This window comes from Schistocerca gregaria, chromosome 5 (assembly GCF_023897955.1).
Source record: "Schistocerca gregaria isolate iqSchGreg1 chromosome 5, iqSchGreg1.2, whole genome shotgun sequence".
Classification (NCBI taxonomy): domain Eukaryota; kingdom Metazoa; phylum Arthropoda; class Insecta; order Orthoptera; family Acrididae; genus Schistocerca; species Schistocerca gregaria.
In genome coordinates this window covers 627,849,452-627,876,617 of record NC_064924.1, presented here as the reverse complement: position 1 = coordinate 627,876,617, position 27,166 = coordinate 627,849,452, and the positions used below count along the sequence as shown (strand labels likewise).

The following is a 27,166-nucleotide window of genomic DNA, read 5'->3' as shown; positions in this document are numbered from 1 at the left end:
GGCTTCTCCATAACAAACTATGCTCTCTTGGTGAGGTACGTCTGGTTTCCGTAGGGTCGGCAACACATTCCGGGCACGGGAACGCAGCTGTAGCTGCCACTGCGGGCGTTGTTGACAATGGAGGCGGGGAAGCAGCCGCTAGGCGTGTCGCTCTGGAGCGCCGCAGCGGTGCTCGCGAAATGCCAGCGGTCCGCTTTCCCGGCCAAGGCCGGCGGCACGGTATATAAGGCGGGGGCGGCGGTCCGCGCGAAGACAGTAGGCAGCCCGCAGGTGCGAGGAGGGCAGACAGATAGGATGGCGAGACCACTGCAGCTGCTCGTGGCGTCCGTGTTGCTGCTGGCGCTGGCCGGCGTGGAGGCGCAGCGGCGGGGGGCGGCCAGGGGGAGGAGCAGGGGCGGCGGGGGCGGCGCGGGGGCGGCGGCGGCGGCGACCGGCGCCGACGACCTGGACGTGGACGCCGTGCTGGGCAGCGAGCGCACGTTGACGGCGCTGCTGCGCTGCGTGGTGGCGCGGGGCGACGGGCCCTGCTCCGACCAGGGAAAGGCCGTCAAGGGTGAGTGCTCGCGGGTCGCAGGCCACTGTAGTCACAGCGCCGCTACGGGCCCACTGTGCTGTACCGGCGAATCCCTAGCCTCACTGCTTCTGCAGTGACAGGGCCGTGTCGAGATCGCGCAAGGAACGTTTGGTTTTTACGCAAGCAGCGGCATTGACTCGCAAGCTACATCGCGATGCAGAGCGCCTCTCTTGCAGGGTCTGCCACTTGAGTTTGCTAAACATCTCCGTAACGCTATCACGGTTACCAAATAACCCTGTGACGAAACGCGCCGCTCTTCTTTGGATCTTCTCTATCTCCTCCGTCAACCCGATCTGGTACGGATCCCACACTGGTGAGCAATACTCAAGTATAGGTCGAACGAGTGTTTTGTAAGCCACCTCCTTTGTTGATGGACTAAATTTTCTAAGGATTCTCCCAATGAATCTCAACCTGGTTCCCGCCTTACCAACAATTAATTTTATATGATCATTGCACTTCAAATCGTTCCGTACGCATACTCCCAGATATTTTACACAAGTAAGTGCTACCAGTGTTTGTTCCGCTATCATATAATTATACAATAAAGGATCCTTCTTTCTAAGTATTGGCAATACATTACATTTGTCTATGTTAAGAGTCAGTTGCCACTCCCTGCACCAAGTGCCTATCCGCTGCAGATCTTCCTGCATTTCGCTACAATTTTCCAATGCTGCAACTTCTCTGTAGACTACAGCATCATCCGCGAAAAGCCGCATGGAACTTCCGACACTATCTACTAGGTCATTTATATATATTGTGAAAAGCAATGGTCTCATAACACTTCCCTGTGGCACGCCAGAGGTTACTTTAACGCCAGTAGACTTCTCTCCATTGAGAACAACATGCTGTGTTCTGTTTGCTAAAAACTCTTCAATCCACCCACACAGCTGGTCTGATATTCCGCAGGCCCTTACTTTGTTTATCAGGAGACAGTGCGGAACTGTATCGAACACCTTCCGGAAGTCACCGTATAGCGGAGATGCAGAGTTACAGATAGACACAAAAAAAAGGCAGCCACACAATAAGCTTTCGACCAACATGGCCTTTGTCAAAAATTCAGCTGCCAGAGACTGTGGTCATGTGTGTGTGAGTTGCGTTTGTATGAGTGAGTGTGTGTGTGTGTGTCTGCTGTCTATTTTTGACAAAGGCCTTGTTGGCCGAAAGCTTATTGTGCGTGACAGTCTTTTTTTGTGCCTACCTGCAGACTAGCATCTCCGCTTTATTTTGCTATTATTTCATTACGTGGGTGACTATATTTTAAGTGGCAGGGGAAAGTGTTCGAATACTTTTCACGCTTTCGCCTTTGGCCACCCTCTAATAGAAATGTAATATAATTCCTTATTCCGTTTATAAATGATGGCCTTTCTGAAATTACAAATATTACCACCATAAACTTTTGTTTTTCCAAATGTGAAGGGGTACAGCATGTTTATGTACCCAGGAACAAATATTCGATTGAAATGTAATAGCGTTGCAGTTGAGAAAATCAGGTCAGTACCGTACTTATTTCTTCCATTATTACTCTACTACACACCAATAAACAGTAAGTGAAACCAAATTTAGCAGAAGTGTATTATCAAAAACCGGTTACAAGTTAAATAAATTTTGAAGTAGAAGCTTTTCGTAGCTAACACAAATTTCTATTATCAAGACAGGTAAGACTGACAGGATATTAAAGAAATTCAGATTATTTGCAACTATCATGTGTTCCGCCGTAGACCTTCCGTTTCAAAGAACAAGATGGTACACGACCAACCAAGTGTGGTTGAACTGTCCATGTGTGGTTAAATAGTTCAAAAAGTATGTGATTTTCACTCTGCAGTGGAATGTGCGCTGATATGAAACTTCTTGGCAGATTAAAACTGTGTGCCGGTTCGAGACTCGAACTCGGGATCTTTACATTTCTCGGGCAATTGTTCTACCATTTTTTTTTTTTTTTTTTTTGTAATCTCATTTTGTTCGTATGGTTCGTTGCAATTGTTCGTGGCGGACGTCCCCAGATGCCCATTGAAGTTAATTATTGAGCCAAACACTCTTTCTTTTTATTAGAGAGGGGTGCCAACCCTCTGACGGAACACGCTGAACTACTGGGCCGGCAGACCAACTGAGCTACCCAAGCACGACTCACGGCCCGTCCTCACAGCTTTACTTCTGCCAGAAGTGCTTGGGTAGCTCAGATGGTAGAGCACTTGCCCGTGAAAGGCAGAGGTCCCGAGTTATAGTCTCGGTCCGGCACACAGTTTTAATCTGCCAGGAAGTGTCAGTTCAAAAAGTATCTGGCATCTTACCATAAAATTCTGTTCTTGAAGAATTAACAATATATTACATCATGATCATCATTTTCACTTCAAACATTAGTCAATTTTTTTGTTTTGCCAGCTCACATCTCTTCCTCAGTTTTCCCTGAGTTCTTCTCCGGACTCTCTTAAATCTTCTCATCTAGAGAGGCAATCTTTCTCCACTCATTCTTTCGACATGTTCCTGCTACTTCCTTCTATTTTCTTGTATTTTGTTGAGTATGTTAAATGTGTCCAGCTCTTCCAGAATTTCCGAATTCCGAAATCTATCGGCTCTTGCGCATCACTTTACTCCTCTCAGAAACCTCGTCTCCGTTGCTTGCATGAGGCTTTCTTGACATTTACTTGTAACACACGTTTCACTCCTATAAACAATCATTGAAACTGCCATTGTCTTATCAAATTTTAATCTTGTTTCTTTCCTCGTTTTATTTTTTAACTTATCTATTCTTTGTTCCACATATACTCTTAAACTTTACCACTTTCTTCTCTATGTCTTCGTCTTACTCTCATGTGACGCCACTTCCTAAATAATTAAAATGTTAGACCTATTCCATTGTTCTATTGTTGATCATAATTTTTGACCGTAGGGGGTACTCCCGTTTGTGAGCTACTGATTTTGTCTTCATTCCTAGAATTGTGTTCTCATTTGTAGACCATCTTCATTATGCGCTAGCAGTGTGCCGTGGTCTGCATGTAAAACACAATTCAAGCGGGAATTATCGTTAATCTTAATTCTACCGTTAAAAATGTCCTTCCGTTTTTGTATTGTGTCATCTAAATGAATGTTAAAAAGTGTGGTTGAAAAGCCGTGCCGTTGTCTTACTCCTCTGTTTGTGGCTCTCCCATACATATCTCAAATTACAGTCATGTGTTTATACAGACACTTTTTCAAACGTTTATTAGATGCTGTGAATACACTCTTTTCTTCACAATTCTCCACAGTTTCTCTCTATCAAATTTATCGAAGCCCTTGATAAAATCAATATATTATACGGCTCTTAAATATGCAGAATGCGAAATATTTAAAAATACTGTACAAAACAGAACATCATTTCTGCCAACATGAAAACTGTAGGAAATGGGAAAAATTAATTAGGCGATCTCTAGTGCGCCTTCCTTCGTTTGCTTATAAAACCAATCACTAGACTGAAGTACCGACCAACATATGTCGTGTCTTCCCAGGCACACTATCCTCTAAGTAAACGCTCTCCCCCATATACCATATGCAAAATACGTTATTCAAATACACTGTTAGTCATTAAAATTGTTAAGTCCAGCCAGAATCGTGTGTACGTACTACAGAAGGAAAAATACATTATAAAATTGTAGGTGCATTGTGTGAGTACAGGTTGCGAAATTTAGGACACTGACAAGGTCAAGGCCTAAACAGGGCCATCCGATTCGGATCATATTTGGCATATCGGTTGTGTACAACCTAAAATGAGACTCAAGGACATTTGGGCTCAACACTCCACCAATGTTTGAGAAAACCATGCGTAAAGTTCACGACGTGCCATCGACTGAGAATTGACGGAATTGATAGATAATAGGAAACTGACCATTTTTCATCATCAAATGTCGGTTTGCAACTGTATGTTCCCTCTAAATTGAGGAAATAAACTGAGACTGACGTGTAATGTGCTAAAACAAATATTTTGTTAAACTGTGACTGCAGAAAACGGTGTACTAGTGTAGCAGTTTCAGTGTGTCACCAAGTCCATGCTAAGGTTCAAATGGCATTGAGCACTATGGGACTTAACATCTGAGGTCACCAGTCCCCTAGAACTTAGAACTACTTAAACCTAACTACCCTAAGGACATCACACACATCCATGCCTGAGGCAGGATTCGAAACTGCGACCGTAGCGATCGCGCGGTTCCAGACTGAAGCGCCTAGAACCGCTCGGCCACTCCGGCCGGCCCGTTCTAAGGTTACAGAAATGTTTAGAAATCAAGTCAAATAGAAATATTATTGTATTATACACTCCAGTCACTAACAAGGAAAAATTCGTCTCGCACTGAGGAGAAATACATCTTTAGCAAATAACCATTTGACCGTGACAGACGGTGCTAGATGTCCAGATGCAACTTTGTTGCTGTTTTGGTGTTGTTAGTACAACAATTGATTTGTATCATCAAATTACTGCATTTGTCCCGTAATTTAACTTTCTTAAAAGTGTTAATCTTTTCTTTATCAGTTACTCAATCAGCTGTCGATGGAGAGTAAGGCCATAGCGAACACTCCCGTCGGAGGTTCGAGGCCTCCCTCGGGCATGGTTGTGTGTGTTGTTCTTAGCATGTTAGCCGGCCGGATTGGCCGAGCGATTCTAGGCGCTACAGCCTGGAACTGCCTGACGGCTACGGTCGCACGTTCGAATCCTGCCTCGGGCATGGATGTGTATGATGTTCTTCGTTTAGTTAGGTTTAAGTAGTTCAAATTTCTAGGGGACTGATGACCTCAGAAGTTTAGCCCCATAGTGCTCAGAGCCATTTGAACCATTTTCTTAGCATGTTAGTTTAAGTTATTTTAAGTAGTGTGTAAGTCTAGGGACCGATGACCTCAGCAGTTTGGTCCCTTAGGAATTCAGACACATTTGAACATTTGAACCAAAGCGAATGTTTAGTGAATTATCGAGAGATCATATAGCACAAAGTAACGTTTGGAAACAGAGCCTGTATGAATACAGTTATACAAGACTCGTAGAGTAGAATAGTGTTCGAACAATAGGTGTCTAAAATTGCAGCGAGATGTACACGTGGGCCTGACAGTATCCTCTCTTCTGTACCTGACACACAAGGTAGTGTGCCCTACGTAAAGACTTTAGCTGTTCACAAGTTGTGACATAGTCACAATAAAGTTCTCTGGTGATATATTAGAAATCCAGTCACGGATGCAAAACGCAATACTCTGATATGACTTACTGACACCCGTTGCTGACGCAGCTACTCACACTAAATAATAAGTGCGAATTGTCTTAAATTGCTATTACGTTTCGTTACACTTCAAAAATTTCTACAACGTCATCAAATGAAAAAAGAAATGTATTTAAGGTCTTTTATGTTAAATGCAACAACTAGAAAAGGAAGAAATTTGAATTTTGCAACAATGACTTCGATAAACACTGATGATAAACTCTGACTATTCATATTGTCGATCAAATAACTGAGAGCACTTTCGACACTATGTATTCGTCGGTGTAGCAGATGAAATGCCGAATAGGTGCTGGCAATTAATCCATTTCATTGGGCCGTTCCGCAATAGTCAAATTACAAACTTGTCAGAATGTTAAGGCTCAAGGTGGTGTCCTTAAGAGCATGTAGCAGCAACGGGAGAAGCTAGCGCCACACTCTGCTTACTCAGAAGTGACCTCAAAATGATGTGCCACTCGATGCGACCACGAAACTCGATAGTAGTCGCGTACCAATTCGTGAGACACCGATGTCTTCCCTGTGTGAGTGACTCCTTGGAAATCGCGACATATACGAAAAGAAGCTAAATATTTGTGGCAAGTATGAATTTACCGTTTTAGTAGTGCTCGTAGGTTCCTGCCTAACCATCTCCTCGGAAATCGCGACGTATTCGGAGATAAACAGCCAAATATTTGTGACAAGCCGATGTATCATTAACTGACATTTAATAATAACAAATCGTGCTAAGAGTAACATGTTTATGATAAATCTTCAATGCACTGTAAACGACCTGCTGTCATAACACAAAAGTTAAAACACGAAAACAACGAAATACGGCGAAATCCAATATGGCGTCTCTAAAGTTCTTCATTTGTCGACGGCTGTCGAGTTTGATGATTGTATCGAGTAGCACGTCATTTAGAAGTCACTTCATTAAACGGAGTATGATGCTACCTTCTCAACAGTAGCAGCACGAGATACACTTGTAGCTGATGTAAGAATATAATGATAACTATTCCATACCGCAAGACAAACTAGAAGACATCTGCATCTACATCTACATACATACTCCGCAATCCACCATACTGTGCGTGGCGGAAGGTACCTCGTACCACAACTAACATCTTCTCTCCCTGTTCCACTCCCAAACAGAACGAGGGAAAAATGACTGTCTATATGCCTCTGTACGAGCCTTAATCACTCTTATCTTATCTTTGGGGTCTCCGTGAAATGTAAGTTGGCGGCAATAAAATTGTACTGCAGTCAGCCTCAAACGGTGGTTCTCTAAATTTCGTCAGTAGCGATTCACGAAATTACGCCTCCTTTCCTCCAGAGACTCCCACCCAAATTCCTGAAGCATTTCCGTAACACTCGCGTGATGATCAAACCTACCAGTAACAAATCTAGCAGCCCGCCTCTGAATTGCTTCTATGTCCTCCCTCAATCCGACCCAATAGGGGTCCCAAACGCTCGAGCAGTACTCAAGAATAGGTCGTATTAGTGTTTTTTAAGCGGTCTCCTTTGCAGATGAACCACATCTTCCCAAAATTCTACCAATGAACCCAAGACGACTATCCGCCTTCCCCACAACTGACATTACATGCTTGTCCCACTTCATATCGCTCTGCAATGATACGTCCAAATATTTAATCGACGTGACTGTGTCAAGCGCTACACTACTAATGTAGTATTCAAACATTACAGGATTCTTTTTCCTCTCCATCTGCATTAATTTACATTTATCCATATTCAGAGTTAGCTGCCATTCTTTACACCAATCACAAATCCTGTTCAAGTCATCTTATATCCTCCTACAGTTACTCAACGACGACACCTTCCCGTACACCACAGCATCACCAGCAAACAGCCGCACATTGCTATCCACCCTACCGAAAAGATCATTGATGTAGATGGAAAACAACAGCGGACCTACCACCCTTCCCTGGGGCACTCCAGATGATACTCTCACCTCCGATGAACACTCACCATCGAGGACAACGTTCTGGGTTCTATTACTTAGCATATGCGTTCATAAAAGATACCCGTACACAGCGTCGCAGTAACATTGACACACAGCTTACTGTTTCTCTTCAAAGTACGTTACACTTCCTGCTACAAACAGAAACGTAACCTGGTGAGGGGAGACCCACATACTGAGATGAATAACATTCTGCAGCAAACACTGAACTTTAACTTTGTAAAATTAGTAAGTGGTGAACGTAAATTATTACACAATAAGTAAATTAGAGTGCACCTTTTCATAACAAAATACCAGGCGTGAAACTTCCTGGCAGATTAAAACTGTGTGGATAGACCGAGACTCAAACTCCGGACCTTTGCCTTTCGCGGCCAAGTGCTCTACCACCTGAGTTACCCAAGCATGACTCACTCTGCGTCCTCACAGTTTTACTTCTGCCAGTACCTCGTCTCCCACCTTCCAAACTTTACAGAAGCTCTCCTGCGAACCTTGCAGAACTGTTGCTGTTGTGGTCTTCAGTCCTGAGACTGGTTTGATGCAGCTCTCCACGCTGCTCTATCCTGTGCAAGCTTCTTCATCTCCCAGTACCTACTGCAACCTACATCCTTCTGAATCTGCTTACTGTATTCATCTCTTGGTCTCCCTCTACGATTTTTACCCTCCACGCTGCCCTCCAGTGCTAAATTTGTGATCCCTTGATGCCTCAGGACATGTCCTACCAAACCGATCCCTTCTTCAAGTCAAGTTGTGCCACAAACTTCTCTTCTCCCCAATACTATTCAATACCTCCTCATTAGTTACATTATCTACCCACCTAATCTTCAACATTCTTCTGTAGCACCACATTTCGAAAGCTTCTATTCTCTTCTTGTCCAAACTATTTATTGTCCATGTTTCACTTCCATACATGGCTACACTCCATACAAATACTTTCAGAAACGACTTCCTGACACTTAAATCTATACTCGATGTTAACAAATTTCTCTTCTTCAGAAACGCTTTCCTTGCCATTGCCAGTATACATTTTATATCCTCTCTACTTCGACCATCGTCAGTTTTTTGCTCCCCAAATAGCAAAACTCCTTTACTACTTTAAGTGCCTCATTTCCTAATCTAATTCCCTCAGCATCACCCGACTTAATTCGACTACATTCCATTATCCTCGTTTTGCTTTTGTTGATGTTCATCTTATATCCTTCTTTCAAGACACTGTCTATTCCGTTCAACTGCTCTGCCAAGTCCTTTGCTGTCTCTGACAGAATTACAATGTCATCGGCGAACCTCAAGGTATTTATTTCTTCTCCCTGGATTTTAATATCTACTCCAAATTTTACTTTTGTTTCCTATACTGCTTGCTGAATATACAGATTGCAGAACTAGCACTCCTGAAAGAAAGGATATTTCGGAGACATGGCTTAGCCACAGTCTGGGGGATGTTTCCAGAATGAGATTATCATTCTGTAGCGGAATGTGGGTTGATTTGAAACTTCCTGGCAGATTAAAACTGTGTGCCAGACCGAGACTCGACTTCGGGACCTTTGCCTTTTTGCGGTCAAGTGCTCTACCAACTGAGCTACCCAAGCACGACTCACGCCCGTCCGCACAGTTTTATTTCTGCCAGTACCATACAGTTTTAATCTGCCAGGAAGTTTCATATAAGCGCACACTCCGCTGCAGAGTGAAAATCTCTTTCTGGCAACATCCCCCAGGCTGTGGCTAAGCTTTGACCCCGCAATATCCAGTCTTTCAGGAGTGCTAGTTCTGCAAGGTTCGCAGGAGGGCTTCTGTAAAGTTTGGAAGGTCGGAGACTACGTACTGGCAGAAGTAAAACTGTGAGGACGGGGTGTGAGACGTACTTGGGTAACTCAGTTAGTAGAGCACTTGCCCGCGAGAGGAAAAGATCCTGAGTTCGAGTCTCAGTCTGGCACACAGTTTTAATCTGTTAGGAAGTTGCAATCCCCAGATGGTTGGAAGGGCCCTGCCCACAATGCTCCAAAAGTTCTCAACTAGGGGGAGAGACCCGGCGACCTTGCTGGCCAAGTTAGGATTTGGTAAGCACAAAGACAAGCAGTAGAAAACTCTCGCCATGTGCGGATGGACATTATATTGGTGAAATATATGCCCAGGATGACTTGCCATGAAGAACAACAAAACAAGGTGTAGATTATCGTCGATTTACCGGTGTGCTTTAAGGGTGCCGCGGATGACAACCAAGGGGGTCCTGCTATGAAAATATATGCCACCCCAGACCATCACTTCTGGATGTGGGCCGTATGACGGGTGACAGTTTGGTATCTGAGTGATGTCTGGGCCGTTCTCAGACACGTCTTCGTTGGTAATTGGGATTCAGCGGAACTCATAATTGAAAACAACTCTAGTCCAGTCAATGAGGTTCCAGGTCGAAGATGTGTCTGAAGACGCCCCAGACTGCGTTGGTATAGCAAATCGACTATCGTCCGCCATATGGCTCAACAACCAGGAGTGATGGGCTGGGGTACCATTTCTTTTCACAGCAGGACTCCTTTGGTTGTCAGCCTCGACACCCATAAAACATAGTGGTAAGTCGGCGACATTCTACGTCCCGTTTTGTTGTCCTTCATGGGAAGTAATCAAATGGTTCAAATGGCTCTGAGCACTATGGGACTTAACATCTGAGGTTGTCAGTCCCCTAGAACTTAGAACTACTTAAACCCAACTAACCGAAGGACATCACACACATCCATGCCCGACGCAGGATTCGAACCTGCGACCGTAGCGGTCCCGCGGTTCCAGACTGCAGCGCTTAGAACTACACGGCCACTTCGGCCGGCGTGTGTGTTTGTCCTTAGGATAATTTAGGTTAAATATTGTGTAAGCTTTGGGACGGATGACCTTAGCAGTTATTTCCCATAAGATTTCACACACATTTGAACATTTTTTGAATGGCTGTTATCAGCTGCATCTGACTCACATGTCACAAGGTTTCTTTACGAAAACGGATGCCGTACAGTTTCTAGCCATAACAATTCCACTGTAACAGAGCGACACAAATTTACAATACGTTTCCCCGTATACAAATTTTATTACTTCATCCTTAGTAAAATCTTTAAACATTGTCACTAGATCACTGATTCTCTTCATTAGAATTTTTAGAACATGTGAAATACAGGACTTTAAACAAGAAAACGCAATGTGTGTGTGTGTGTGTGTGTGTGTGTGTGTGTGTGTGTGTGTGTGTGTGTGTTTGTGTGTGTGCACATACGATCGTACATACACGATTATTCACTGAAGAGCCAAAAAAACTTGTACATCTGCCTAATATATTGTCGGGCCCCCGCGGGCGCTCAGAGGTGCCGCAACACGACGTAGCATGGTATGTAGTAACGTCTGAAGTAGTTCTGGAAGGAACTGACACCATGAATCCTGCAGGGCTCTCCGGAAATCCGCTAGAGTACGAGGGGTGGAGATCTCTTCTGAACAGCATGTTGCAAGGCATCCAAAATATGGTCAATAATATTCATGTCTGGGGACACTGGTGGCTAGGGACTCAGAAGTTGTCCCTGGAGCCACTCTGCAGCAGTTCTTGAGGTGTGGGGTGTCGCATAGCTCTTTTCGGAATTGGCCAAGCCAGTCGGAATGCACAATGGACATGAGTGAATACAGATGATCAAATAGGATGCTTACGTATGTGCCACCTGTCAGAGTAGCATCTAGACGTATCAGAGGTCTCATATCACTCCAATTGCACACACCCCACACCATTACAGAGCCTCCACCAGCTTGAACAGTCCCCTACTAACATGTAGAGTCCATGGATTCATGAGGTTGTCTCCATACCCGTACACGTCCATCCATTCGATAAATCTGAAATGAGGCTCGTCCGACCAGGCAACATGTTTCCAGTCATCAACAGTCCAATGTCGCTGTTGACGGTCCGACATTATGAATCACCTCGAAGGGAACGATCTATTGATACGTAATCAGCATGGTTTCAGAATACAGAGTTCTTGTGCAACGCAGCTAACTTTTTATTCGCACGAAGTAATGGCCGCTATCGACAGTGGATATCACGTTGATTCCGTATATCTAGATTTACGGAAAGCTTTTGACACCGTTCCTCACAAGCGACCTCTAATCAAGCTGCAGGCCTATGGGGTATCGTCTCAGTTGTGCGACTGGATTCCTGTCAGGAAGGTGGCAAATCTTAGTAATACACGGCAAATCATCGAGTAAAACTGAAGTGATACCAGATGTTCCCTAGGGAAGCGTCCTGGGACGTCTGCTGTTCCTAATATATATAAATGACCTGGGTGACAATCTGACCAGTTCTCTTAGGTTGTTCGCAGATGATGCTGTAATTTACCGTCTAGTGAGGTCATCCGAAGACCAGTATCAGTTGCAAAGCGATTTAGAAAATATTTCTGTATGGTGTGGCAGGTGGCAGTTGACGCTAAATAACGAAAAGTGTGAGGTGATCCATATGAGTTACAAAAGAAATCAGTTGGAATTCGATTACGCGATAAATAGTACAATTCTCAAGGCTGTCAATTCAACTAAGTACCTGGGTGTAAAAATTACGAACAACTTCAGTTGGAAAGACGACACAGATAATATTGTGGGGAAGGCGAGCCAAAGGTTGCGGTTCATTGGCAGGATCTTTGAAGATGCAACAAGTCCACTAAAGATACAGCTTACACTACACTCGTTCGTCCTCTGTTAGAATGTTGCTGAGTGGTGTGGGATCCTTGCCAGATGAGATTGACGGAGAACATCGAAAGGGTGCAAAAAAGGGCAGATCGTTTTGTATTATCACGTAATAGGGGAAAGAGTGTGGCAGATATGATATGCGAGTTGGGATGGAAGTCATTAAAGCAAAGACGTTTTTCGTCTCGACGAGATCTATTTACTAAATTTCAGTCACCAACTTTCTGTTCCGAATACGAAAATATTTTGTTGAGACAACCAACATAGGTAGGAATGATCATCAAAATAAAATAAGAGAAATCAGAGCTCGAACAGAAAGGTTTAGTTGTTCGTTTTTCCCGCGCGCTGTTCGGGAGTGGAATGGTAGGGAGATAGTATGATTGTCGTTCGATGAACCCTCTGCCAAGCACTTAAATGTGAATTGCAGAGTAATCATGTAGATATAGATGAAGCAAATTTGCAATTCTTTAGTCCATATTCCCTAGCACGTTCACAAACTCCAACTAACTCATTCCTGAAAGAGAGCACTCTTATTTGTAAGTGGCTTCCGATATTACAGAACATACTTCTGTTAAATGAATAAGAAAACACATTGTTCTACGAATGTGAGTTAAAAGCTTGTTTACTGGAAGGTGGGCGCGAAAGAGCTACGTATGACTTTGCAGCTCCGCGCCTCTATCCCTCACGCTACAGTGTGGTACAGTGTGACAATTATTGAGATATATAAAAAAAAACGTAAATTAGGTACAAACTACGGCGTGCACACGCTTTATTCAACGTGCATATATATATATATATATATATATATATATATATATATATATATATATATATATATATATATATACTCCTGGAAATTGAAATAAGAACACCGTGAATTCATTGTCAAAGGAAGGGGTAACTTTATTGACACATTCCTGAGGTCAGATACACCACATGATCACACTGACAGAACCACAGGCACATAGACACAGGCAACAGAGCATTCACAATGTCGGCACTAGTACAGTGTATATCCACCTTTCGCAGCAATGCAGGCTGCTATTCTCCCACGGAGACGATCGTAGAGATGCTGGATGTAGTCCTGTGGAACGGCTTGTTATGCCATTTCCACCTGGCGCCTCAGTTGGACCAGCGTTCGTGCTGGACGTGCAGACCGCGTGAGACGACACTTCATCCAGTCCCAAACATGGGGGACAGATCCGGAGATCTTGCTGGCCAGGGTAGTTGACTTACACCTTCTAGAGCACGTTGGGTGGCACGGCATACATGCGGACGTGCATTGTCCTGTTGGAACAGCAAGTTCCCTTGCCGGTCTAGGAATGGTAGAACGATGGGTTCGATGACGGTTTGGATGTACCGTGCACTATTCAGTGTCCCCTCGACGATCACCAGAGGTGTACGGCCAGTGTAGGAGATCGCTCCCCACACCATGATGCCGGGTGTTGGCCCTGTGTGCCTCGGTCATATGCAGTCCTGGTTGTGGCGCTCACCTGCACGGCGCGAAACACGCATACGACCATCATTGGCACCAAGGCAGAAGCAACTCTCATCGCTGAAGACGACACGTCTCCATTCGTCCCTCCATTCACGCCTGTCGCGACACCACTGGAGGCGGGCTGCACGATGTTGGGGCGTGAGCGGAAGACGGCCTAACGGTGTGCGGGACCGTAGCCCAGCTTCATGGAGACGGTTGCGAATGGTCCTCGCAGGAGCAACAGTGTCCCTAATTTGCTGGGAAGTGGCGGTGCGGTCCCCTACGGCACTGCGTAGGATCCTACGGTCTTGGCGTGCATCCGTGCGTCGCTGCGGTCCGGTCCCATGTCGACGGGCACGTGCACCTTCCGCCGACCACTGGCGACAACATCGATGTACTGTGGAGACCTCACACCCCACGTGTTGAGCAATTCGGCGGTACGTCCACCCGTCCTCCCGCATGCCCACTATACGCCCTCGCTCAAAGTCCGTCAACTGCACATACGGTTCACGTCCACGCTGTCGCGGCATGCTACCAGTGTTAAAGACTGCAATGGAGCTCCGTATGCCACGGCAAACTGGCTGACACTGACGGCGGCGGTGCACAAATGCTGCGCAGCTAGCGCCATTCGACGGCCAACACCGCGGTTCCTGGTGTGTCCGCTGTGCCGTGCGTGTGATCATTGCTTGTACAGCCCTCTCGCAGTGTCCGGAGCAAGTATGGTGGGTCTGACACACCGGTGTCAATGTGTTCTTTTTTCCATTTTCAGGAGTATATATATATATATATATATATATATATATATATATATATATATATATATATATATATCCCTTTACACTGTACACTGTGGTGATAAAAGTCATGGGCTGCTTCCTAAAATCGTCTCGGACCTCATTTTGTTCTACGTAGTGCATCAATACGTCGTAGCGTGGACTCAGCGAGTCAATGGAAGTCCCCTGAAGAGATATCGAGCCATGCTGTCTCTGTAGCCGGCCATAACTGTGATAGAATCTATGCAGGATTTTGTACACGGACTGACCCCTCGATTATGTCCCATAAATGTTCGATGGGATTCATGTCGGGCGAATGTGTGACCAAACCATTCTCTTGGACTGCAAGAATGTTTTGAGATGGCGCAATGCCATCCATTAAAATTCTTTTGTTGCTTGGGAACAAGAAATCCTTGAATGGCTGCAAAGGTCTCTAAGTAGCTGAACATAGCCATTTCTAGTCAATGATAGGTTCAGTTGAACCACAGGAGCCAATCCATTCCAAATAAATAGCCCACACCATTATGGAGCTACCACCAGCTTTGATAGTGTCGTATTGACAACGTAGGACCATGACTTCGTGGGGTCTGAGCCACACTTGAACCCTGCCAACAGCTCTTACCAACTGAAACCGGGTCTCATCTGACGAGAGAGTCAGAGAGTCTAGAGTCCAACCGATATCGTTACGAGCCCGGGAGAGGCGCTGCAAGGTATGTCATGCTCTTAGCAAAGGCACTCGCTTCGATTATCTCCTGCCAGAGCTCATTAACGCCCATTTCAACGCACTCTCTTAAGGAAAACGTTCGTCATGCGACCCACATTGATATCTAAGGTTATTCCGCGGGTTGTTGCTTGTCTTTTAGCACTGACAACTCTACGCAAGCGCCGCTGCTCTCCGTCTTCAAGTGGAGGCCATCGGCCACTGCGTTGGCCGTGGTGAGAGGTAATGCTTGAAATATGATAATCTCGGCACACCTCTTGACACTACGGATCTCGGAATACTGAATTCCCTAACGATATCCGAAATAGAATGTCACACGCGTAGAGCACCAACTACCATTCCGCGTTTAAAGTCTGTTGATTCCCGTCGTGCGGCCGTGATATCATCCGAATTGTTTTCACACGAATCACCTGAGTGTACCTCCAATGCACCTTTTATGCCTTGTGTAGGCGATACAGCAGCCGTACAGGTACTGTATATGTGCATATCGCTCGCTATCCCATGAATTTGTGGCCTCAGTGTATAACTGCTCCGAACTATGTTGGAAGTAAAATTTCATTAATAACTCATAAATGAAGATTTTTTCCCTCATATTTGACTGATGACTCCTTTCGTCAAAGTTTAAAAAAAGTATTTCTGTTGCAATCTGTGTGCTTGGCAAACAGCGTCTGGGGAAGTAACTCCATCGTGTGAATCAAGATTTCATAACCGAGCCTTGTTGTGTACTGCACTCCGAATTGCTGCCAAAACAATGTACCGCTTAAGGTGTCTATACATAAACGCGGCCACTGTTGAATAGCCATTCTTAAGGTGGCGCGCTATTCCCTGCCGCAATCGCGGCCAATGGAAGCTCAGCGGCGAGCATTATTCTAGGCCGAGGCGTGAACCCACAGCCGCGCTACTTAAAGGCCAGCCAGCATTATCGGCGGGCTGTCTGGCTTTGTCGGGACAGGTTTCGAACGGGCGACCTTCGCCTTTGAAAGTGACCAGTCTCCCTGCAACCGGCAGCTGCGTCGTGCTGAACCGCTATGTGGCAGAAACACGCTGTGTCTTTTAAGTGGGGAACGATTACCAGCATTATTCAGCAGCCCCGTAATCGGCTTACTCAGCTATCCGTCGTGTTGTGAATTTCCAAATAATCAATGAAGCAAATAGCTATTTCCAATTCTTTGAAATGTTTATGCCGTTTCACCCCGCGATGTGACAGAAGGTCGAAAAACTGCAGTGGATAACGAAGGAAGTGCTATGATGCAGTGTACGGATGAAGTTGTCTACTCGGAAGTTGTAATTGCAAAAACCTGTGTCGAAACGCAAGAAGACATTCACAAGATTAGTGTTGGTTACAAGTACTGACAATTCACTTGTAATAAAACGCATTGGGCGTTAATAAACAGAAACATTACTGATCAATTACGCTGTTGTTGTTGTTGTTGTGGTCTTCAGTCCTGAGACTGGTTTGATGCAGCTCTCCATGCTACTCTATCCTGTGCAAGCTTCTTCATCTCCCAGTACTTGCTGCAACCTACATCCTTCTGAATCTGCTTAGTATATTCATCTCTTGGTCTGCCTCTACGATTTTTACCCTCCACGCTGCCCTCCAATGCTAAATTTGTGATCCCTTGATGCCTCAAAACATATCCTACCAACCGGTCTCTTCTTTTTGTCAAGTTGTGCCACAGACTCCTCTTCTCCCCAATTCTATTCAATACCTACTCATTAGTTATGTGATTACGCTATTGATAGTAAATATCTAAAAACAGCGACAGCCGTAAAATATGTGGGAGAATAAACCTACAGCGACCAAAGGCGTAGCGAACACTTAAAAATAAACTAATCAATAGACCTAGGGTTAGAGTCGTATCAACGTCCGGTATGTTAAATCTGTTTAATGTAGGCGGTATCTGTGGCCTTATTGCATCGCTTCAGATCGTTGATTTCAGTGTAGGCGCCAACTGAAATCATTCGCCAGCTATTGTGGCTGTGTTATGCATTAGTGTCAGGTAACCCTTCAGAAGGAAGTGAGTACCGGTGTGCAACTGTTTTATAGCGAGGTACGCAGATGGCAGTTGTCATTCGTGGGCGTCGTATTCAACCAAGCACATGTAATGTGACATCTTAATGGGGGTTTAATATCTTTGGTCCGAAAAAGCATGATTTTTGAGAATTGTTTTCTCGGGATATGTTACAGATATCAATGTCAAATTTTGTCAAAATGTTTATTGATATTTCCTCTACAAACTGAAATTTTTTCGACCTGAAATGTCGAAGAGCAAAGGCGGAAGTGCCGTCGGAACCAAACAAAATTTCGATGTAGACCTCCACGCGCGATATGTCACAGGTCAGCTGGCTCGTCTGAAATCAAAATTGAGTTGACGTTAGCGAAGTATATAAGATTCTTTAGGAGTTCTACCTCGCTTAAGGTATTTGGACCATAGGAAACAAAATGATGGCCATTTCAAAAAATAGTGTTTTTTCCATCGATTTTTCGACTTCATCGGCCATGTAAGAATATATATAGTTGATGGATCGGAATAAAAGTGGTACGACTCCTAGACAATTTAGTTAGCTTCGACGGAAACAAAGAATCATGCCAATCGGTTCCGTAGATTTGAAGTTACCATACCGTGCAATAAAAAAACATTTCGAGAAAAACGCGTTTGAAGTTTTGGCTACATATAAATGCAATAGTTTGCAACGTATGTTCAATCTGCTATTCCGGGTCCATAAACTAGTCCTTCCTCTTCCTCACAGAGGGCGTTCTGCTCGATCTGGGCCATCCTGCGTTGCTCCAAAGCCGCTCGTACGGCCGGTGACAAGTTGTTTTCGGCCGCTTGAATCCGGTGGTCGTCCGAATGCTTGGCGAACTGCGTCGAATTGAGTCCCAGGGTGACGTCCAACGTTGTCATGGTCTTCAGAATTGCTGAATACCTTCGTTGAAGCTGCTCACTGCCAGGGAAGTCGCAATCTCCACAATCTTCGCACCAGAATGCAAATGCTTGGGGGCTAACTTCGAAAGACACGCATTCAGACTTTCATTTGAATTTTGTGTGTTTCCTCCCAAGCACCGGTACAATAACTCGTCCTCCGAAATAAATGAAACTGGTGGGTGAAAAAGGCCGATTTCAGGCTGGTCCATTTTTTTGTTCAACCGCGAATAACAAACATTTCCATTCCGTATTCGGAAAAACGGTTTCAGGGGTGGATTCTAAACACTTTTATGGATCCAAAAACGCAATTTAAAAAGAAATCTGTTTTGAACCAAAAGATCGTAAACCTCCCCTTAATGCAGCGTAAGTCACAAGGGTGGTCTGTTTGATCCGAAAAGGATTTACTTCAGGGCGTGTTGCTACAGATGCCAATGCCTCTCCGCGTGTCTTCCATATGTTGTGGACATGATGTAGGGAGGCAGGTAAATACACAAGACAAGTATGGAAACGTCGCCGACATATTACAACTCCACGTGAGGACCGGTACCTGGCCATATTTGCGCTGCTTCGTCGTACGGGCACCGCCAAAACACTGCAAGATGTTTTCAGAACCTTAGGGCCCAGACGTCCTGTTCGAGTATCCCGCTTGACACGACAACATCTTGCAGCTCACATTTAGTTCTGCCGTTCCCATGTCAACTGGCCACTTCGTCACTGGCGAAACATGTTACTCTCAAACAAGCCCAGATATTCTCAAACGCTAGATGGTAGTTGTGTTCGTGTGCGGAGACCCGTAGCGAACCTTACTGTCAGCAGTTGTACAGGAAATCGACACCTTGCAAGGGTTCTGTGATATGGGGAGATTTCAGCGTTGTCATTGTCCATGGTCGCCTTCCCGCCAGGGAATGCATCGAACAGATCCTGTTGGACCATTCGGTGGGTGCTGCTTACGGTTGTGGCCAGGAGTTACTTCTAATGCCAGGGACTGTGTGGCGGAAATCAGCAGTGATGTGTTGTGAAGCCTACATTGAAGTAATGGAATGGCCAACAGTGGGTCCTGGTCTACACCCCGTCGTGCATATGTGGGACAAGCTTGACAGACGTGTTCGTGGCCGTCCTGTTCCACCACAGACTCTCCAAAAACTCCTATGGTCTCTCATTTCAGAATGGGAACGGATACCACGTTGTTACCTCCGCAGAGTTATATCGAGCATGCCGCATAGGTATAAGGCAGGGCACACACATTACTGAAGCTCTGAAAGCCCAGTGTAAATCAGCCAGGATGACACCTGTCGGACTTTTCAGTTCTTTTTATGTCAACGGCCCAGGATGTAATATTCCTTTGTTATGTACGTAATTTGTGAAAGTTAAAGGTATAATTTGGTAACATAACCACTCTCTAATTATTGCTCAATGGATTATGGCGGACGCCCAAAGTCTTGTTCCCCTAATACTTTCGAGCGGTGTAGTTGTTACAGAGGTAGATGCTAAACTGATATTCATTGGACGAATCTTAAGGAAATGCGATTTGACGACCGAAGAAATTATAAAACGATCGTTCACCCGGATTCTCAGTGTTGATCGTTAGTGCTGGACCCTTAGCAGAGAGGTTTCAAAGAAGATCGGCCCGTTTCACCACCGGTTTATTTAGTAAGCGCAAAAGCGTTACGGACAAGCTCAATAAACTTCAGTATCAGGCGCTACGAGGGGGGCTTTTAATACGGCCCTAGCTACTCAGCCTACTTTCTGGTTAACCACCATGAGTGTTTCCATATAGGTTAGAGGATCTTGTGACTACTTCACATGCTCTTCAATAGATCCGATTTTAATTAATAAATATGACCATAATCAAATTCTCCCTACTCTGTATTAGTATATTTAAAAAATAATCACCACTGCTGTGGCCGAGCGGTTCTAGGCGCTTCAGTCCGGAACCGCGCTGCTGCTGTGGTCGCAGGTTCTAATCCTGCCTCGGGCATGGAAGTGTGTGACGTCCTTAGGTTAGTTAGGTTTAAGTAGTTCTAAGTTTGGTTTGATTGTTTGGGGAAGGAGACCAGACAGCGTGGTCATCGGTCTCATCAGATTAGGGAAGGATGGGGTAGGAAGTCGGCCGTGCCCTTTCAGAGAAACCATCCCGGCATTTGCCTGGAGTGATTTAGAGAAATCACTGAAAACCTAAATTAGGATGGCCGGACGCGGGATTGAACCGTCGTCTTCCCGAATGCGAGTCAAGTGTCTAACCGCCTAAGTAGTTCTAAGTCTAGGGGTCTGATGACAGATGTTTAGTCCCACAGTGCTTAGAGCCATATGAACCATAATCACCTCTTCACCTTACAGACCAAAAGTAACTTGAGATGCCACACCCGTTTTGTGAAATCTAACTTGCAACCTGAATGAATGTATTTAAGCAAATTTCTGGCAATTAGCTTTCCTCCTTTCACCCGATTGAAATCGTCAATGAAACACACGACACACCTACAGCCACATTTACATAAACACAATGAAACATGTAAACAGATAAAAATGCATAAGACTTTTTAGGTGCTGCTGTGGTGATAATTGCTGTTAATCAACTGTAAAATACGAAATGTAGATGTGTGGAACAGCTTCTCAAGTCCAGAGTAATTGTGCATAGAGTAAGCGAGCAGAATAGTCTTGATGACGTGTGTTCACAATCATTGTAGTAAACGTTCAGATCGTCGTATTGGCAGAATGTTAATTGCCGTATGGACTCTCAGTACACACAGATGCGAACCATAACTGGAGTTAAATTAGGTGTAAAACTGACTAGTAAAGAATAATAATAGTGATACCTTATGAAATTCTAATTGAAGATGGCTGTCAGCGGAATGAAATCTACTTTTTGATAACAGACTCTGTTTCAAACTCGCAAGTTGCAGTAAATTAATAAAGTATTTAATCTTGTTTACAAATTAATTCCAAACATTTCTGTAAAGTGAAGTGTGCTGTTGTAATGAAAAATGAAAGTACCTTTTTCGTAAACTGTAATGTTAACGCGACCACTTTGGATTGACTGTAAAATTCAGACAGCAAGAGAAATCTAAGTGCTAAAAATTTAATCAATACACTGTCGGTCAGTTATCGCCTTAAGAAATCTCGCTATTTTTCCTAGCATGTTGTGCACTTTAATGCGATGTTCACTTAGGGGTTTGTTTTGTCCGACACAGCAACGGAAATGGCGCCGAATTAGTGAGAGCAGAGTCTCAGATGTAGCTTACCTCGTGAAGACGGCAGCGTGGCTCTCTGGAGACGACGCTCTACTGTTCGTGAATATCGCTGAGCTGGAGCAAGATGGCGATGGTAGTTTCGTTGATTTAGAATATTTATAATCAAAAGTGATATGTAATTTTACCGCTGCCCCGGCTCGTTGCTTGTTAGCGTAACACACTGTAAATAAAAGCTTTCAACTTCCTCGAAAACGTGCAGATGAGATTAAGTCGGATTACTGTTACGAACACAGATCTTTACTTCTAACACAGATGACTACTGAACTGTGTATTTGAAAAGTAAGTCGTCGTTTCATTACTTTGACTCAAAATTAAATCCCAGCAGTTTTGAACAAATCGATTCAGAATTCGGAGCACAGAGCACAATAGATCAAATTTCACTCGTACGTACACGAAACTGCAAAGTTCACAGCGTCTAATTCATCTTGCAGTTTGCGTACATTAGTTTCGTTGTCTCCTTCGAAGGCGCCAAGATAAAATAGCACTCTAGTAACTGTATTGTTCGTGATTCCAGAAGGTTCTGTTGACGGATTAAGTATTCTCCTCGGAATCTTCTGCGATGATCTTCTAAATTTTCTTGTTGTAATATCTTCTTTCTTCTCCCGATGTCTACTAGTCTTGTGCTTCCTCTTTTGCCTCGATTCTAAAGTAAAGTCTACTACACCTGAAGTTTTTAACAAACTGTAACAACAATAACGCAACAGACGTCTTGCAGATTGTTGCAAGCTCGACTCGCATTTCCTCGCAAATAATGACTTTGCCCGTTTCAAAATATCTATCTAGGATTTCCTCCAAATATTTTCCTCTTTCAGCACAATTAAATGATGAGAAATTCCAACAATATCTGCTCGCGACCGATCGACTTAACACTTTCACCGTTCGGCTTTGAACTAACTAGTCATCAACTGTCTCTCTAGCGTCCGTAAAACGTTTACATAGATACGATTTTCTGTACTGGGCCGAAGCTCCCAGAAATATGTAGACAATATACATAATTACATTGAGAATAATATAATTCGGAATAACAGTATTAGTTTAGATAACAATCTCATATCACATATTCACATACATAAGTTCACGTAATAACTAACGAATATTTAACATTAAGGAAACAAAGAAAATATGTCCAGTTTTACAATGATTCCTACGGGATATTGCAGTAGTGGGGGTGTCTGTTACACAAACAGCAGAGGGTGGTAAAATATGGATGTAGAGAAGATCCAAAGAAGCTTGGCCCGTTCCTCAACTGGCTTATTTAATATGCGCAAGAGCTTTACGAAGACGCTCATTAAACTCCAGAGGCAGACCCTACAAGAGAGGCGCTGTGTGTCACTTACAGCTAAGCTATTAAAATTTCGAGAGCGTACTGTTTAAAAGAGCCAGGCAACGTATTACTTCATCCAACATACATCTCGCGAAATGTCCTTGACAGTAAAACAACAAACTCAGAACTCACGTGAAGAGTCTAGCGCACCATTAGTGAATGTAACAGGAAATGGTGGAGGTGATGGAAATGGAAATGCCGTGTGGCTAGGGCCTCTAGTCAGGTAGACCGTTCGCCTGGTGCAAGTCTTCCGAGTTGACGCCACTTCGGTGACTTGTGTGTCGATGGGGATGAAATGGTGATGATGAGAACAATACAACACCCAGTCCCTGAGCGGAGAAAATCTCTTATCCAGCCAGGAATCGAACCTGGGCTGTTACGTATGACATTCGTCGCACTGACCACACAGCTACGTACCAGGGGTGGGCGGTGGAGGTAATAACAGAACAGCGAGTCGCTACCGTCATGAATAAAGTTTGTGATGATGTTCGCTGCTTGGCTCTATTAAACATGGTATCTGAGTGTAGTTAAAATAAGTTGGAAATCACGAAATTATACTAAGTTTTTTGGTGACTTTTCTTTATATGAAATGGAGTTTGTTTAATTTTGGCTCAATGTCTTGCTCGTAGAACTAAGTATTTCGGATCCCAAGTGTCGGGAAAGTCTTACTTATTCTTGAATTACAACGTTAACTAAATTCGGCCATACTTTTGTCTCTGGTCCTGTTACGACAATTATTTTTTCATTTCTTGGGAGAAATTGTCTTCTTTAATTATTAGCTTACCGCACTGATAGTGTGGTTACAACTGAATACTGGCTTCGTTATCAGCGAATCAAGGTGCCATGCATAGAAGATTTTTCCGGCCTTGAACAGTTGCGTATCTGTAGAAATTAAAGCGGGATGGTAAGATGCAACGTCCTTGTTTTATATAGTCGAATTTGTGAGAAAATATTTCGTGCAAAAAAAAAGTTTCAAGTAGACAAGCATGTCAAAACAAGTCTTAAAATCGCAGGAATGCAAAAGAAAGGACCACGATAACAACTTCTGATAACAGCAAGGTAACCAAAAAAGTCAGTTTAACATGGATCTATGTGAAACATTCAGTGCAAGCAATATTCCTCTTTACAAACTTGCAAACCCTATTCTCAAAGGCTTCCTGCGCAAATACTGCTTAAATGAAAATGTTATACCAGATGAAACAACATTGCGTAAAAATTATATATCGGCAATTTACGTAAATGTTCTGGAAGGAATCGCAATGAACTCAAGGAAAACAGTATCTGAATTTTAGCTGACGAAACTACAGACACTTGAGGCCGTTACACTGCAAATTTAGTTGTTGGTGCTTTAAAAGAAGAGCCTTCTTCTTCCTGTTTAGGGGCCTGCAAAGAACTTGAAAAAGTAAATCATTATACGATCGCCAGATATGTGAATGAGGGTATTAGAAAAATATTTCCAGAACCTTCTGTAGATAAAAGAGTGTTTGTGTTTATTTCAGATATGATCAAATCAGTAAATGCCCTCAGAATATTTTATCCCAATTTGATTCATGTGACGTGCTTTGCTCATGGAGCACATTACCTTCACTCGTTGGGGTTACCACTGTCGAAGCTGTGTTGTTTCACAGTGAACATTTCGAGGCCATTACGGGGGTAGTAAACGACTTCGACAGTGGAGCGGCTTTAGCAGTTTGCCAGTGCAAGGAAGCTTTTAATAATTCCGATACTAAAAAAGACATCGCTATGATTAGCACTCTTTTTCCATATACCTGCAAGTAATAAAAAGTTGAAATACAAGTTTGGCGTGGAATGTCTCTATTCAGTTAATGAATGAAATCATTCCAGTGATCTCTTCATTGTTGGAGGTATTCCCAATAAAAATTTAAAAAAAGTTTGAAAACCTTATAAACAATAACCCAGGCTTTGAACCCTTATGCCAAATTGATAGTTTTATTAATGGGACGGATGAACTTTTACCAGAAATAGTAAGGGCCAACATAGCACCCAAATTCAAATATTGCCCAGTTACCTCAGTTGATGTAGGACGGTACTTTCCTGCTTATAATAATGTTTTGAGTGATCGAAGACACAATCTTACGGCGGGTCCCGGCGGAGGTTCGAGTCCTCCCTCGGGCGTGGTTGTGTGTGTTTGTCCTTAGGATAATTTAGGTTAAGCAGTGTGTAACCTTAGGGACTGATGACCTTAGGAGTTAAGTCCCATAAGATTTCACACACATTTGATCATTTCTGAACACAATCTTACTATCGAACATTTGGAACAGTACTTGGTCGTTCACGTTTACAACAGTGGAAAAATGTAAAATAAATTGTAATTGATGCTTCTGTCTAATAGTATTAAATAAAAGTTAATGATGTTAAAAATTCATGATTGTATGTTGTTTTTTAAATAAAACATTACGGAGTTTATTAGCGTGCCCCTCTGCATGCGTTATATCTCGAAGTTGTTCCTGTGCATATCGTTTGTTTCGCTGTGATTCCCTCCCATCGCATCCGCTTGTTAACGATAACGATAGCGAAGAAGGAACAATTGTTGAAACACGGTATGCATCCCATTTTGCAAATTTTTAAAAAATAATCCCAGAAAGGCCCCTTCTCTAACTTTTGACAGAAAGTATTCAGAAAATGACATTGTTGTTGTTGTTGTAGTCTTCAGTCCTGAGACTGGTTTGTTACAGCTCTCCATGCTACTCTATCCTGTGCAAGCTTCTTCATCTCCCAGTACTTAGTGCAACCTACATCCTTCTGAATCTACTTAGTGTATTCATCTCTTGGTCTCCGTCTACGATTTTTACCCTCCACACTGCCCTCCAATGCTAAATTTGTGATCCTTTGATGCCTCAAAACATGTCCTACCAACCGGTCCCTTCTTCTTGTCAACTTGTGCCACAAACTTCTCCCCAATTCTATTCAATACCTCCTCGTTAGTTATGTGATCTACCCATCTAATCTTCAGCATTCTTCTGTAGCACCACATTTCGATAGTTTCTATTCTCTTCTTGTCCAAACTATTCATCGTCGATGTTTCAATTCCATACATGGCTACACTCCATACAAATACTTTCAGAAACGACTTCCTGATACTTAGATCTATACTCGATGTTGACAAATTTATCTTCTTCAGAAACGGTTTCGTTGGCATTACCAGTCTACATTTTATATCTTCTCTACTTCTGTCATAATCAGTTATTTTGCTCCCCAAATAGCGAAACTCCTTTACTACTTTAAGTGTCTCATTTCCTAATCTGTCCGCCCCCAGTAGCTGAGTGGTCAGTGTCAATCCAAAGGGCCTGGGTTCGGAGATTTTCTCCGCCCAGGGACTGGGTGGTGTGTTGTCCTAATCATCATCATTTCATCCCCATCGACGTTCAAGTTGCCGAAGTGGCGTCAAATCGAAAGACTTGCACCAGGCGAACGGTCTACCCGACGGGAGGCCCTCGTCACACGACATTTCATTTTTTTCATTTCCTAATCTAATTCCCTCAACATCACCAAATGACATTATCGTTCTAAATGTACCGATTTTTTGCGTGGCCGAAGCTCTTCCTCGTAGCTGATATGCACAGGTTCAGCTTTGAGATGTAATGCACGCAATAACTAGCATGTTATTTGATCTTGTATATTTCGACACTTTTCATGCATTTTTAAGCGTTTTTCAAGCATATTTGCATGCATATTTTAAGGTTTTTGTGATGCATATAATCCGGTCTCTACACTGACGCCCATAGCTCTCCAATCGTACTGCCTGTTGCGGTATTTCTTGGTGTACGTAACACGTTTGCGGGTGTTGCAGCTTTCGTGGCGTCCGCAGTGGAGACGAACTGCGCGTCCTGCACGGAGAGCCAGCTGGCGGCGGCCGAGAAGGTACTCCGCCATCTGACGACCCGGCGGAAATCGGACTGGAACAAGCTGGTTGCGCGCTACGACCCCACGGGTGAACTGCGCAGCCGCTACCGTAAACACTGGGAGCAGCGCGGCGTGCGCATCTAGCGCCGCTCTTCTGTTTCTCTCTCTCTCTCTCCCACTCACTATTTCCCCATCTCTTCACTCACCAACCCCCTCTCCAACAACACGCGTACACCCCCACCACTCCCAGGGTCGGCTTCACTCGTCTGCCGCTGACCGATCGCCACAACATTATCAGTTTTTTACTATATTTCTGTGTTTTGTAAAACTATCCATTATCGCCAGAGTAAATAATGTAAGTACTTGGAATAAAGAGATGAAAACGCT

At 43.9% G+C, this 27,166-nt stretch overlaps 1 protein-coding gene across 1 annotated transcript; it reads left to right on the top strand.

Moving 5' to 3' along the window:
* The first annotated feature begins 257 nt into the window (after window positions 1-257).
* Window positions 258-27,166, top strand: LOC126272517 (putative odorant-binding protein A10). Its single transcript, XM_049975423.1, has 2 exons — window positions 258-553; window positions 26,727-27,166. The coding sequence occupies exons 1-2, from the start codon at window positions 295-297 to the stop codon at window positions 26,921-26,923; spliced, it is 456 nt and encodes a 151-aa protein (XP_049831380.1). The 5' UTR covers window positions 258-294; the 3' UTR covers window positions 26,924-27,166.